The 14172-nt window shown below is 37.2% G+C and overlaps 1 protein-coding gene across 3 annotated transcripts in view; it reads right to left on the bottom strand.

Annotated features, from left to right (window-relative positions):
* Positions 1-14172, bottom strand: part of MSH2 (mutS homolog 2) — a 54568-nt gene that overhangs the window by 20037 nt on the left and 20359 nt on the right. For all 3 annotated transcript variants that reach the window (XM_054822747.1, XM_054822748.1, XM_054822749.1), the window contains exons 7-8: positions 7032-7231; positions 1839-1948 (exon numbers count right to left, since the gene is read on the bottom strand). In XM_054822747.1, coding sequence (XP_054678722.1) covers positions 1839-1948; positions 7032-7231 — 310 coding nt within the window. The remainder of the gene's footprint in view (positions 1-1838; positions 1949-7031; positions 7232-14172) is intronic.

Here is a 14172-nt window from a genome sequence, read left to right as displayed (position 1 = left end):
GAAGTTGCCCTGACTTGAGAAGGAGGTTGGAGTAGATGGTTTTTCAAAGGCCCCTTATGATTCTGTGAAAGACAGGAATGGAAGTGACAGTTTCTCAACTTCTATTACAGTGAGGTAAATGAATAACCACATCCCACACTTTTTGAACTTAGAGGTTTCTTTTTATATTAGAATGGATTATTGACATAATTTAGTTGCTATGACAACATGTCCTTCAATCACACTCAGAATAGAGCTGGGTATTTTGTTTGAACTCCCTAAAAATCTAAGATGAATTTCAAGTCAAAGTTCAAGTTTTAACATTCATATGGACAAGGTTTATTCTTCTGACAAAAACAGTGTTGGCTTATCTATAGCCATTTTCCAGTATTTTGAAGGGGGGAAAAAAAAAAAACAAATCCGACACACTGGATTCTATGAGACTTGACAAAAATAACTGACTTGTTTTTCTGTTTAGAAGGACAACAAAACATTTTTAAAGTAGAAGCCGAAAAGAAATTTGAAGAGCTGGACTATGAAGGGTGAAGGCTTAGAACAGCTGTTAGTTTAAAGAAACCAGAGTCCCAGGGCATACAAACTGCATCAACAGATGGTCTGTAACTAGTATAAAGCTATAAATTTCTTCATTAGTATATATCACAAATTACAGCAACATGTCAATCAAACAGTCTCTCCTTTAAACAGTAAAATGCAGTTTATCAATGCATACACAATGCAAAGAGATAAAGAGCAGTGCTTCTGCCTTCGGAGGAAAACATGCATGTTCACAATTTTAAAGCCATTGCAGTTTTCAGAAGTTCAACCCCTTGCGCTTACTACCATGCCTGGCACATGGTTAGGTAGATCTCATATTTCTACAGTCAGTGGAGATTGACACAACAATCCTAAAAGCCTCCCAAGTTTTCCAAAATGACTGAAACATCTTATTGAGAAAGGAACATCAAATACATTTCTAACCAAGCATGTACATTTCAAAAATGCATCTCACCAATTCTCTAAAAAAATATAATGGGGAAAAAACAATGTACAAAACTCACTGAAAACCCTGGCATTGTTTCACCCAGTAAAGCAATGGTTTATGTTTTCACCTAAGTGTTCAGTGTTAAACAATGATGAATCAGTCATTTATACTCATCCCTTCTTATTTCCACTACAGATTCAAGGAACAGGAATGTTCCTTCCAGCTTTCTTTGGCCAATTTTTTCCTCTGAAAAAAACAAATGCCAGTATTCCCTCACAAGCACAGTCCTATCATCAGCAGTATTTTATAAGCAAGTGTAGATGCAAGGCTAAGATAATTATAGTAGCTTTCTTTCTAGTGATAAATGTCTTTACACTGGAAAGTAAAGTCAGTCTTTATACCTAGGTCAATAATTTTTCAGAAAGATGAACTGTTAGTTATGAGGACTTAATCCCACCAAATAGAACAAAGTCTAACAAACTGCACAAAAGCAGAGAAATATGTAATTGACATATTCTGGCTACATTCTAGATTTGAGATATATCACAGTAACTTTAAAAATATGAAGAAGCAGAGAAGTGACAAAACTTCCCCACTTTTAATACTGATGAGGTTTTTAAAAAAATAGTTTCAGGTCCACAGCATCCATGTACCCAAAGCATTTTTTCATTGGCTACATAGTTTCAGACAGTGGGTGAATATCCTCTTGATATTCAACTGCTAGACTAATAACAGTCTTTGTATATTCCACAGCTAAACTATCACTGACTACTTAATATAGCTGATCAATTAAATTTAGTGAGTGTAGAGCAGATTGCAAAGTTCAATAAGAAACTTTAATTGCTAAGTAAACCCCCTCCCACACACCAGCCCATACCTTATCCATGTCCAATGTTGTTTCTATCATCTCCAGAAACTTTGAGAAGTCAGAGTAGATATCATTAAGAGGTGTTATAAACACTGCCAACAACAACATCTGGTGAGCTCCTGTTAAGAACAAGAAAAATTATCATTCACAAAACCCCACAACTTCACTAGAATTCACTCATCCAAGATAAACAGTACAACTATATAGCTGGTTAGGTTTTTTTTAAGATTGGTTATGACTATTTCACTGACACACACATCTATTTCCCTAAACTTGGCATTGTGCAATTTATATTCTGATTAAGCCTTTGCCTATTCTGTCATCTTTGTTCACATATGGTGGTATTAATTCCCTACTATGAGTAAAACTACAAACAGTTTGAAAGCAAACCCACTGTCTGAACATTACCTATTCTTACACATAAAAAGCTGAAACGGCTTTAGTAAAAAGTGTATTCTACAGCAATCGATTTTATAGATACAAAGTGGAAGTCTCATCATCCACAGAGTTTTTAATTTTTCTTAATTCAAAATTACCAAAAATTTGGAATATTTGGTAGGTTACAATATGGACATAAATAGAAATTGAGGTGTATGTTTTTTGGTTTTGTTTTCCTTCAAAGAAGACCATCTACTCTAACCAGACCCTTATAGTCACTTATCTTTCCACTAAAGAGGAAGCACCAAAATTAAATGTCTTTTCCAATGTATTTTGTTAGCACAGATACTCTGTGGAACCAAGTATAACTGCACAGCACACATACTGGTTGGAAGTCCATAGAACACTGTAAGCATCGAACACAAACTGGAGTTCACAGTTAACTTAGCATGCACAGGTATTGCCAATTTTGTGAAAGTAGTATTTTCTTCAGTCCAGCAGCCAGCCATGAAAACACTATCAGTAAATGAATGTTTATATCTTTGCAGCCACTTCAAGTTATGATTTAATCACAGAAAGATTAGCATTATTGACTATATGATTTACACAAAATGCCTCAAAAAGAATCCAATACTATGAGCTCATAGCTGTTGGATTATGTACAAAATTACAAATTTGTAGCCTCCAACGTTTACAGGCAAGGCTTTGCACATTAACAGAGAAATACAGAATAAAACTCTGGCTATTCCAGAGCCTCCCAATTTCTTACCAGACTAGGAAAATGTCCTGATCTTTCCTAAGAAAAATTTCTGCACAAATTTATGAAACTCAGAGTGAGGCCATGATTACCCAAGGGAATCTCTCTCCTCTCTCAGCACTGTAACTCAAGTAGAAAGAAAAAAAGTTTGGCTTGTTTCCTCTTCCTCCTGCATCTTTTTGCTTCCCCACTCCCCCACGCTTTTTAAAGTTAAAGCTCTTAACTGATTAGTATCTATTAATAGAGAAAAAAATTACATGTTGAGACATTACTGAACTTGTAAAAATGGAGTCTTATGCTAAGTAAAAATTTTCAAAACTAAGAGAGATCTGAAATAAAGTACAGCTTGCTTTTTATTCCAAATCTCTTGCTTGTTCTCTGTCACATCTTTTTTTTCCTCCCCCGTCCTGTAAGAAGACATATCTAAACCAACCTAGAAAATAAAAGGGGGCAGTAAAGAAGGAAGAGACTGAAGAGCAGAAAAGAAGTTTCCACGTCCATTCTGCAGAGTGGACTTCACAGTTCCCAGTGCACCAGGTGGCAGAGTGCAAGGCACACACAATGAAATGATCTTCAGCATTCTTGAATTAATGAAAAATTATTGTGCTTGAATTTAAAGTAGCAATTACATTTCCTTTCTTGACAGAAGAAAGTAGGAAAGTTTTATGATACCATTTCATGATTTAAGTTTGCAGAGTACATCTTCAGACACCATAGGAAGATGTCAAATTCAAAAATTAGAAAATATTAATTTAATAAAATACTAATGTATTTACAATATGGTTCAAACTGATACATTGCAAAATTGATTTACACTTTCAATTCAACTTCATATCCAGTATCCAACACGGGAAGGAATTAAAATAGTGGAGCCAGTGAATACTGAGGATTTATAAAAGTTTTATGTGTATGCTTTGCTTAAAAGCACAGCGCTTGGCATTAACAGAACATGAGCAAGAAACACCATTGAAAAATTCTAAATTAAACTCCAGCTTGTCTTGCACCTGCATTCATAAACTCATAAAAGATGCATAGTAAAAAACCCCACTTTTGCACCTACTCAACATTATTAGCATGTAAGCTAACCATTGAGAGAAAGAATAATAGACCTATGTACCGTCAAAAGCAGAGATGCATATTGATCGCAAAGCCTATATGCTCCCAGGTACAATTTTTAATTTAAACTGTAACTTACTTACTGAAGCACACATAAGTTTATTACACATATTAAAGACTTTACTATTAATATGGTTTAAAGCATTGTATAGAAATTAAAATCAAGTACTAATCTTCAAACTTGAAACATGTATATTGTTAGTTTGGCAGCAAACAGAAGTATGAAAACCAACACTATTCTATCAAGGGGCAACAGAAACCTCAGCAACTAAATGCACTTAAACCAGCCATTTTGATAATACAAAAGGTCTTAGAAAAAATGATGAGGAAAGAACAAGCAGCAAAATGGAAATTAGGATAAAACATAGTACGGGTTTACTAGAGGCAGATCATACCCGTATAGCGCAACATCTGTCTGAGATAACTGACTGCCTAAAACAAAGGGAAATCTGTAGACCAAATCTGGGCCCTTCTAAAGCATTCAATAGAGTGTCACATGGGATGCCAAGATGCAAGATTCGCAATTAATACAATGATTAGAAGGCAGATAAAGATGAATGAGCTGGAAGGGCATCAGCAATACAGTTCCTCCAGGGCTCAAAAGCATTTATCTTTTTAAGATGTGTGAGTTAATAATATTAATGCACGAAAGAAGGCTGCTTATAAAATACGTGGCAGATACCAGTAGATTAAATTGGAACAAAATAAATCAGGAATATAACTAACTAACCTTGAAAACTCGGCTAATAGAAGTGAAGTAAAATTCAACAGTGAATAAGATGATGCATTGATAGACGAATTTACACTATGAGCAGGGGAATAGTCAGACAGAAGTGACAGATGAGAAACAGCCAAGTTCGATCACAACATGGTTATAATGCACCAGTACAACAGTTGTGGAAAGAACAGTATTGGAACACGCAATAAAAGGTATTTCCAAAATCAGCAAGGGGGCATTCAAGCCACTGTATACAATATGGTAAAAATACACCTGGGACCCAGCATACAATTCCTGTATCCTGCATTTTTACAGGATTAAAGAGCATCTGTCTGAGATGAGAAGGAAGATGCTTCAGCAGCTTCTTAAAGAGACATCTTCTAAGTACCTAGATTTTATGCCCCAGCAATTCGAGCAATGAACAACTGCTCCCTTTTGCCAGCAATAGCAAAATGATTTGATGACTCAGAGTCCTTTCCCATCTTATCCAGGTTTCTTCTGTCTAAAAAATAAAAGCCATCTTTACTCACTACCCCCTCCTCAGCTTTCATCATCCATAAAAACAAGCATCTTGACAAAACAATGCTTTGTACTGAGGGAAAGGCAATCACTGCTGATCACTTCATGGTGTAGTTGCTCTATCACTCCATAGCCATTCATGAGAAAATACTATTCTGAAACTGGCAGATACTCAGAATTGTCAAAAATCTTTCTGATTTTCTGTCTCTTGATGAGTTAAAAGATTTTGTACAGTCTTAAACAGGAAAATTATCAGATCTAGACTGGATCAGTCACATACATTCAAAATCACCAGACCATTCTTGTACTTTAAACAAGGGTGTACAGGTACAAAGAAAAATAACACAGTTCGCCTATTTTAAAGTGTATTAGATACACTGCTGATAAATGCCCTACTAAGGCCGACTGATTCACATGTAAAACAGCAAGAACCTTTTGCAGTCTATTAATTTTTCCATATGGTGAGCTTAGCAGTTTGCTTTACACAGCTTGCTCCTCAAAACATCTAAAAATGGAATTGTTTTCCTACCCCAATGTTATGACAGAGAAACTCTGTTGATCCACATGACAACTAACAGAAAAAGAAGCAAAACCAGGAAGCGAGCATTTTGAACTAATACCTCAGTTTAAGATGGAAATCCAAGAGCTCCATTCCAAGGCAAAAAACAAGCAGAGTCTGTTTGGAAAAGCCAAAGGGACATGACTGAGGCCGCTAAAGTGTGGCAGCTCTTTAAAAAAAAACAAACAAAAAATTGTATCTGCCAGTTCCTTCCCAGTTTTAGATCTTAACTGCTTTTGGAAATAACACAGTCAGCAACCAAAATTTAATTTATTTAAAGATTAATATTTTAGAAGATAGGTTTCATTACTTGAAGTCATAAAACTATAGTACAGAAAAGTATAACATACTGGGTAATATTACTGTCTACTCAAATACAGGAAAGAAATTTTTGTAACTGTACCATTTAAAAAATTATTTCTCTTTAACGCTTTGGTGCTTGCTTTATGCAAAGAGATTTTCAAACAAATTAATGGGCTTCTACAAAAATATGCTTTCTGACAGGCTAGGACTGCTATTGCTGTATTGAATCACCCTCCTGTTATGCTGGCATTATCTTATTCTGCACTTTCTTGGTAATGCATAAAAAAGGAAAAGAAATAGCAACCTTTGTATTTTCTAGACTTGCTTGTCATAGCATTGAGCTTCCTACTAATGAAGATCAGAAGAAACTCTGTCCGTTACTCTTATCAAATACAGCAGCATTAAGATTTTAAAAAAAAGCCATTCAAATTATACCAATAATGCTTAAACTGGATTTTTTTTGTGTGTTTAATTACAACCCAAAGTGCGAAGTGTCTTCAAAAGGAACACAATATTCTATGAATGGTATCTTGTTTGTAAGATCATAACAGTTAGTCAAGAATTCTTAGAGACAAGTTGACATCAAAGATTACCAGACCATAACCCACTAGTTCAAGTATTTCAGCTACACACTAATTGGAACACTTTGTCATAAAAATAAATATAGCCAAATCTTTACAAATATCTGATTGGCATTTCAGAATTTCAGCTCATTTCAAATTCAAATGTCTTTAAGCTTTATTCCTACAACAGAAGTACACAGGAAAAAAGTAATCTTTGGAAATCTACGCGTTATTTCTTTGCATCATCAGTGTCTTATAAAACATTGAAAAAAGATGGGGGTAGCATTACCTTCATGTTTTTCTAGTGCTTGTACAACATTAGGCAGTTGATTAATAGCCTGATACATTCGGTAACAGTCCTGTAAGTTTGCTGCTTGTCTCTGAAATTTCTTTGCCAGTCGGTTAAGATCTGGGAAGCGACGTAAGAGATCTTCTTGAAGGCACTGACGCAGCTCTGGATCCACCACAAAAGCTTCAACCAAGTTCAACCTAAATAGGAAGTTCATAACAATGATTAGCATGGCATGGTCTATAATTCTTTTATGTCACTAATTAGAATGAAAACATGTATCTGAAAGCTTCTATCTATCCTTTCTCTATGGCTCTATCCATTGGCCAACTTTCCTGATAAAAGAACAAATGAAACTATGTCAAGGCATGAGCTGAGAAAGAAAGGATATTTAGTCTATGTCATGCTTCTGTAGTTTTTAACAGTTGGGGCATCTAATGAACAGCATTGGAGCGAAACTGTTCCAAGCGCAAATGCCAACACCTGTTCTATAGGTATGTCGAAGCTCAAAATCTCCTTTGAGATTAATCCTTTCCCTGCACCATAAAAAAAGTCATCCAGTAGTCTGTGAAAGACTAGATATTAAGCAGGAAAAACTCACACTGTAGAAAAAGATCCCACCAACACTCTTGGCCGAGTTTAGCTGCCTGTGGTCAAGGCCAACATTGACACTGTACAGCTGTGCAACCCTGGATCACAGAATCCAAATCCTTGAGGTTGGAAGGCACCTCTGGACATTGACTACTCCAAACCTTTTGCTCAAAGTAGGGCAGCTACAGCCAGCTGCCCACGACTGTGTCCAGTCACATTTTGGGTATCACCAAGAGTGGCCCCAGTATCAAACCCTGGGATACACCACTTGTGACTGGTCTCCAGCTAGACTTCATGCCCCTGATCACAATCCTTTGAGCCTGGCAGTTCATCTAGTTTTCAGTTCACCACACTACCTGCTTCATCAGATATGATGGGAGACAGTGACAAAAGCCTGCTGAAGTCATATTCACTGCCCTCCCCTTACCCAACAACCTAGTCAATTTGTTATAGAAGGTTACCAGGTTGGTCAGACATGATTTTCCCTTAGTAAATCCATGCCAACTACTTCCAATCACCATCCCGCCCTTATTATGTTTCACCAGGCTTTACAGGATTATTTGCTCAATCACCTTCCCAAGGATGAAGATGAGGCTGACCAATCTGTAATTACCTGGATAGTCCTTCTCTCCTTTCTTGAGTTCTGGAAGAAAGCAAATGTCACTCATATTCAGAAGCCGCCTTCTCAAACTATCATGATGTAAGACAATCAAGACTGGTCCCAAAATCACTTTGGCCAGCTACCTCAGCACTTATGGGGGTATTCCTTGCGTCCCACAGACTTGTGTGCGTCCAATTTGTTTAAATACCTCCTGATGCTCCTCTAACAAGGTTATGCCTTCTTTGCTCCAGACTTTGCCACTGGTTTCAAGGATTCCCAAACGCAAATCTTATCAGTAAAGACCATTGTGAAGAGTTATGTAAGAAAGAGGTGTAAGAAGCATTGTCTGGGGCCTCCTTCACTCAAGCTGCGTTCAAACTAAGGCACTTGTCCTTGGTTCTCATCTGAGCTATGCTGCAGCCATGCCTGTGCCTGGCCATGCACCCCACTGATCCAGACCATGATCCATTGATCTTCACCTCAGATCATGACTGTAGACCTGCCTGGAGACCCAGACTGTTGGCCAAACCTGGTTACTGTCACCAGATATACCCTATGTGCCTCACGCAGGTATTGGAGGACTGCATCCTTATCAATGAGGGTACTGTATCTACCTGTCTTCCTGTCACCACTGGCTCCCAGCTTGCCTTCCCTTCAGCTCACTCTTGCTGCTGCTCCCTGACATTTTGGTGTTTGTGGGTTTTTTGGGTTTGGGTTTTTTTGGGTTTTTTGTTTTTTTTTTTTAAATAGTGAAATAAATATTCTTTAAGTGCTGAAAGCACTTAAATCTCAGCGAGACGTGACAGAGCATTAGATGGTATCTTCCCCACTGGAAGTAAGAGAACATTCATACATTTCTTGCACCAGTTAACACTGTCATCTTTACATATATTGCATTACTTTGCTTTTCCAGTTAAAGTCAGTCAGATATCATTCATCTTGGAATGCCAGAGAGTTCAATATTCTTTGGTCACACTTTAGAAGGAAGAACTCTGCCCCCTTCAGAGACCTCCACACATGGTTTACTGTGTTGATTTCTGGTTAATCACATTAATGTGCTATCTATCAATATCTTGGCATCAGCAGGGAAGTTAATTTCATTTAGAGACATGCAAGCAGAGAAAGGACAGCTTTCACCACATTATTTCTACTGTTTTGCTTCCTCGCAGAAAAATGCATCAGTTTCAATAACAGGAACATTTGCATTTGCAAACTGCATTGGGAATGACTATTTTTTTGTCATTTTGAAATCAGTAATCTACATTACACCATGCAGTGTTCTGCAGAGAGCGCTAGACACTTGAAACAGTACACAGAGGTTAACATGGTACACTGCCTCAGCTAATTAGTAATGACAGTCACTCAAGAAACAAAGGCTTTGCCTAAGGTAATGCAAGAGAGAGACACCTCTGGACAGGTAGAAATACATTTCTGCATATTCAAAAATTCAAATGAATGTCCTTCTGTTGCAGAAAGTGTTCTGCCCAAACCACTCCAGTGAACCTTCTGTACTACACCGAACAAAATCAATGAAAAAGAAAAGATTCCTACCTCTACATTTACCCATTCAACTATTGCCTTAAATAAGTTTAAAGATTGACATTACTGACCCATAATGGTGTTTTATTTCCAAAAAAGATAGGAAACATGAGGAATCTCTAAAAGACACATTAAAGTTTCAGCACGTATACAGAGCTTGCGAGAAGTAAACAGGAATATACTTAAGATACCTGTTGCAAGAATGCAGAACAAGATTTGTATAAGTAACGTCATAATAGCCAAATAATTTCCTATTCTGGTCCCTGTTGGCGTATCTCAGCACAATTTCTAGCTTTCAGGCTTCTGTCAAATGCTTTGGAGGAATAACAAGAATTACATGATTCTGTCATAGCAGATATATTGCCATCTTTATTAAAATTCCCCACACTTTACCCAGCAGATCCCGACTTAAGACTCACATCACAAACTTTTCGCAGAAGCACCAGCAGCAGCTGGTGACCAAACACACCTTGTAAAGATCAGATTTTTTTAATATTAAAACAAACAAACAAAAAACCCAACCCCAAACCAACCCAAAGACACCCAATACAACTGCTTAACAGCCTAACTACAAGCCTACTAACCAAATATCTGCCTACTTTTCCAAGGGGATTACAGAAGGGATAAATCCCATCTGCAGATCTTCCCCTCAAAGTACCTTCACAGCCCTGTCAGAGCTTACTGAAACTAGGGGCAGTATCTGCCAACTTGTTCCTCTTCATAGGAGCCAAGTAACTTCATAATTTATAGTCCTGTAATCTGGAAACCATTCCTTTGGCAAAGCTAAGACAGGATTCACTGAAAATTTACAATAAAGCATACCCATATGCTCTTACTGTTACCCTGCTTGGTCTTTAGCAGTTATGGTCATGGCACATACTCACAAGAGGTTGCACTATTCTGATGTTATGTCATCTCACTTCCCAGGCGATGTGCGCGATTTGTAAACCTATTTATTACTTCTCAATTATTAAAATCGATCACATCGATCTATGAAGAGGTAGTAGTCACGAATACCTTCATATTTTCTTACCTGCAAAGCTGCATGAAGTTCTAGTTTAAAACACCCTTTCTTCACTTACTAGAAGTACGAGGAAGAAAGCAACACACACATTTGGAGGGTTTGTCCAATTATAAAAGTGAATTTTAATCTAGAAAAGTACTACTCTTCCCTGGGGTGGGAAACCAGGGCTTGGTGGTTTTATCCAACCTAGTTAAACTACAGACTGCTCCATGATTTCCACATTAAAATTTCCAGTATAAAAACCTATCTTCTCTGAGTTTGATGACCAATCTCAGACATGCAAGAATGTGCAAAATTCAAGTTTGTCCTCTATATTAGATCCCATCTTGCCCTCTGATAGCTTCTGATTCAGGCCAGAGCATTTAGTTTCTCTTTCAAGAGGCCCTTATGCCTTCAGTAACCCTGGCAGTCACACACATGGAATCGCTTCTTGAAAGTTACTAAATTTTGCATTTCAAAAAGACCAGCAGCAACGGTTTCTATATATTACTTTATCTTTGAAGCCCAACTGTACAGAGACTTGCCTTCAACCTAACAGAGATGCCTAGCACCCTTTCTGAATCCATGTAAGGCTCTGTAAGACACAGACGGATTACATTCATTCTTTCTATACACATTGCTTTATACTTATTCTCATTAAAATCCAAATCATCCCTGTTCTGTCCAGTCAGTCAGGCTGTTTTGGTTTTTATTAAAAGTTTGGTCCTTACTTGTGTCACCTATAGAAGTGTCGGCCAGCTGCTTAATAGCCAACTGCTATCCTCATCATTAGAGAATATCCCAAAGTGCAGCTTCTAGACTCTTGAGCTTGCCTTTGCCAAGATTAAAACATTTTGGGTTTTGGTTTTTGGTTGGTTTTTTTTGCTTGTGCCTTTTAGACAAACAAACTCTTCACTTTCATCCCACAACTCCCTCAGCTTGTTCAACAGCCTCTTGGATAAGAATTTGTCAAAGGCATTTTGAAAGCTCCAATTTATTCTTCCCCCCCCACACTGTCCACAACAATGACAAGTTCAAAGAGTTCTCAGATCAGATGATACAATTTTTCTCTGTTAAAGCCCTGCTAATTAGACTAACATCTCATGACCTTCCTAGTACTGTTCTATCTTCCCCTCCCATATTTGCCACCCACGAATAAAAGGCTGACAGGTTTGTGTTCATGCCACATTTTGCATAACAATTTCCTGTACGGTAAGAATACATACAAGGCTGCTGAATAGAAAGGGCTACGTTAATATAATGCAACTATAAGCCATGCCTAATGCTCACAAGTAATAATGAAATCAAATGACAGGTTGTTTCTTTATATTAAAAGCTCAACTGAGGAAACAGAAAAAGAAAATACAAAAAGAAATAAAAAAATTCCAAGAAAGTGTAATCAAACAGCTGACATTGGGTAACTTGTTTCTGCCACACAGCCAGAAGGGAAAGGAAAATAAGGCAAAACTTTCCACCACAGATCTAAGGCAGCACAGTCAAGATAACAGAAACAATTGTAACTAGTGAAACCACACTAGAACATAAATGAAATCTTTGTTTCAAGATGGTTATTTAAATTTGCAACTTAAACCACAAAAACAGCAAACAATTTTTCAGCTAATATAACTGAAAACCAACACAAATGCTTTTCTTGAACTTGGAAATAATAATCCCCTTTTTTTCCCTGCTATTCAAAACCATGCTATTTATCAGCTTTGAAGTGCAATAACAAGTAACATTAAGCTTAGCGTGCTCTTTGAGAGAGAAAAAAACCTGCCTATCTCCAAGTTTCTGTTGGATATTCTGGAATCCAACTGAAAGCATTTCATCCTTTCCTGGGTTTTGTTGTTTATAAGAGGCATCTCTTGGATCTACTATTAACAGAAAAAAGAATAACACTCCATACAAAAAAAAGACAACAAAAATCTGTTTTCGTTCTAATAAATGGCAAACACTTTACCAAGTCTCATCACAATGCTTCCGTTCCACTCAGGTTTACATCTCATCTGACATCAGAACAGATTGCTGCTTCTTTTGCTACATCTATGCAGCATTTTTCATCACAATTTCAAGGTCATTGCACTCAATACTGCCGCAACACAGAGGTTGTCAGGAGGGCTTAATTATATTTCTAGGCTTTTACAGAGCTAGATATAGAAGTTTAAGTTAACAAGAAAACATTAATCAAGCCTGATTCATATACAGATTTTATAGAAGGATGAAAAGAATTCTGTCTGTATAGATCATAATTAAACTAACAGATTAAAATAAAAGACCAGAGCTGGGATGAACAGAATATTTTTAATGCCTGAGCAGGATCGGCCAGCACAAAAAAACCCCCACTAACAAACCAGTGAGCTGTACAACAAGCTGAGTTATAAAGCACCCAGGTTTTAATCTCTCCTCCACTGACATCCTGCAAAACCCTGGGCAGTTGCACGCCTCTCCATGCATGCAGGAAGGAGAACGCTTCCTCCAAGCACCCCTACTCAGAAAAAGGACTCTGTGTGTTTTTATCATAATATGAAACTTGGATCCGTACATAATCAGTAAAATATATATATTTAATAATGAATAACGTACGCATTTAATTACTACTACAGAGTAGTAACTTAAAATCCCAAATTCTGGTAGCCATTTTCATGGGAAAAAACTGTGCTAACTAAAAATTCCACACAGCACAAGGAAAAAAGCGTTAACAATGAAATCAAATTAAGAATGCACTCTTTTACAGGAGAAGCTGACTTACTTTTAAGAAGATCTTAAAGGCTGTAATTCCCCTGGCTATACAACAACTGAGACTTCTGAAGAGCATACATTTGTATTCTCTGCCTGCTAAAGGTTTTCTATGACTGCAGAATGAGACCAACTTTTCTGTCCAACTGTTCAACTTGATTATAGAGAACTTTCAGAGAAACACCACTTAGAAAAGCAACATATTAAGGACTGCTTTAAGATACGCCAAGACTTTCATCTCACCACAAAAGTTTCAGAATATGCACAGCTAAACCACTTTAATTTCATATTTCCTTTACACAAAGGAAAGCAGAAAACACTTCATGTACCATTATTTTGGTTTCCTTCAGGTTTCTTTCAAACTCAGGTATCTGTCTTCTTAATCCAGTGCAGCCAAGGTAAACCCTCTCTGGAGACCTTAATCCAGACATATAAAACTGATCAATTCTTCTTTTCTAATCCTATAGAAGTTACCTGAATAACGTAATAAACTACAGTCTCAGGTACTGCCTCTTCAATAGTTGAGCAGGACAAAACCGAGCCACCATCTTACCTTACCAGTTCTAACTGGGTTTTCTTTTCCACACAAAGCACTTGGGACTTCAACAACCCAGAGGAAGTCCACACAAGAGCAAGTTGCTGTTGTTGATTAACACCAGCATTTGTGTTTC

The sequence above is a fragment of the Grus americana genome, chromosome 3 (assembly GCF_028858705.1).
Source record: "Grus americana isolate bGruAme1 chromosome 3, bGruAme1.mat, whole genome shotgun sequence".
Lineage (NCBI taxonomy): Eukaryota > Metazoa > Chordata > Aves > Gruiformes > Gruidae > Grus > Grus americana.
This window is presented reverse-complemented; position numbering and strand designations above follow the sequence as displayed.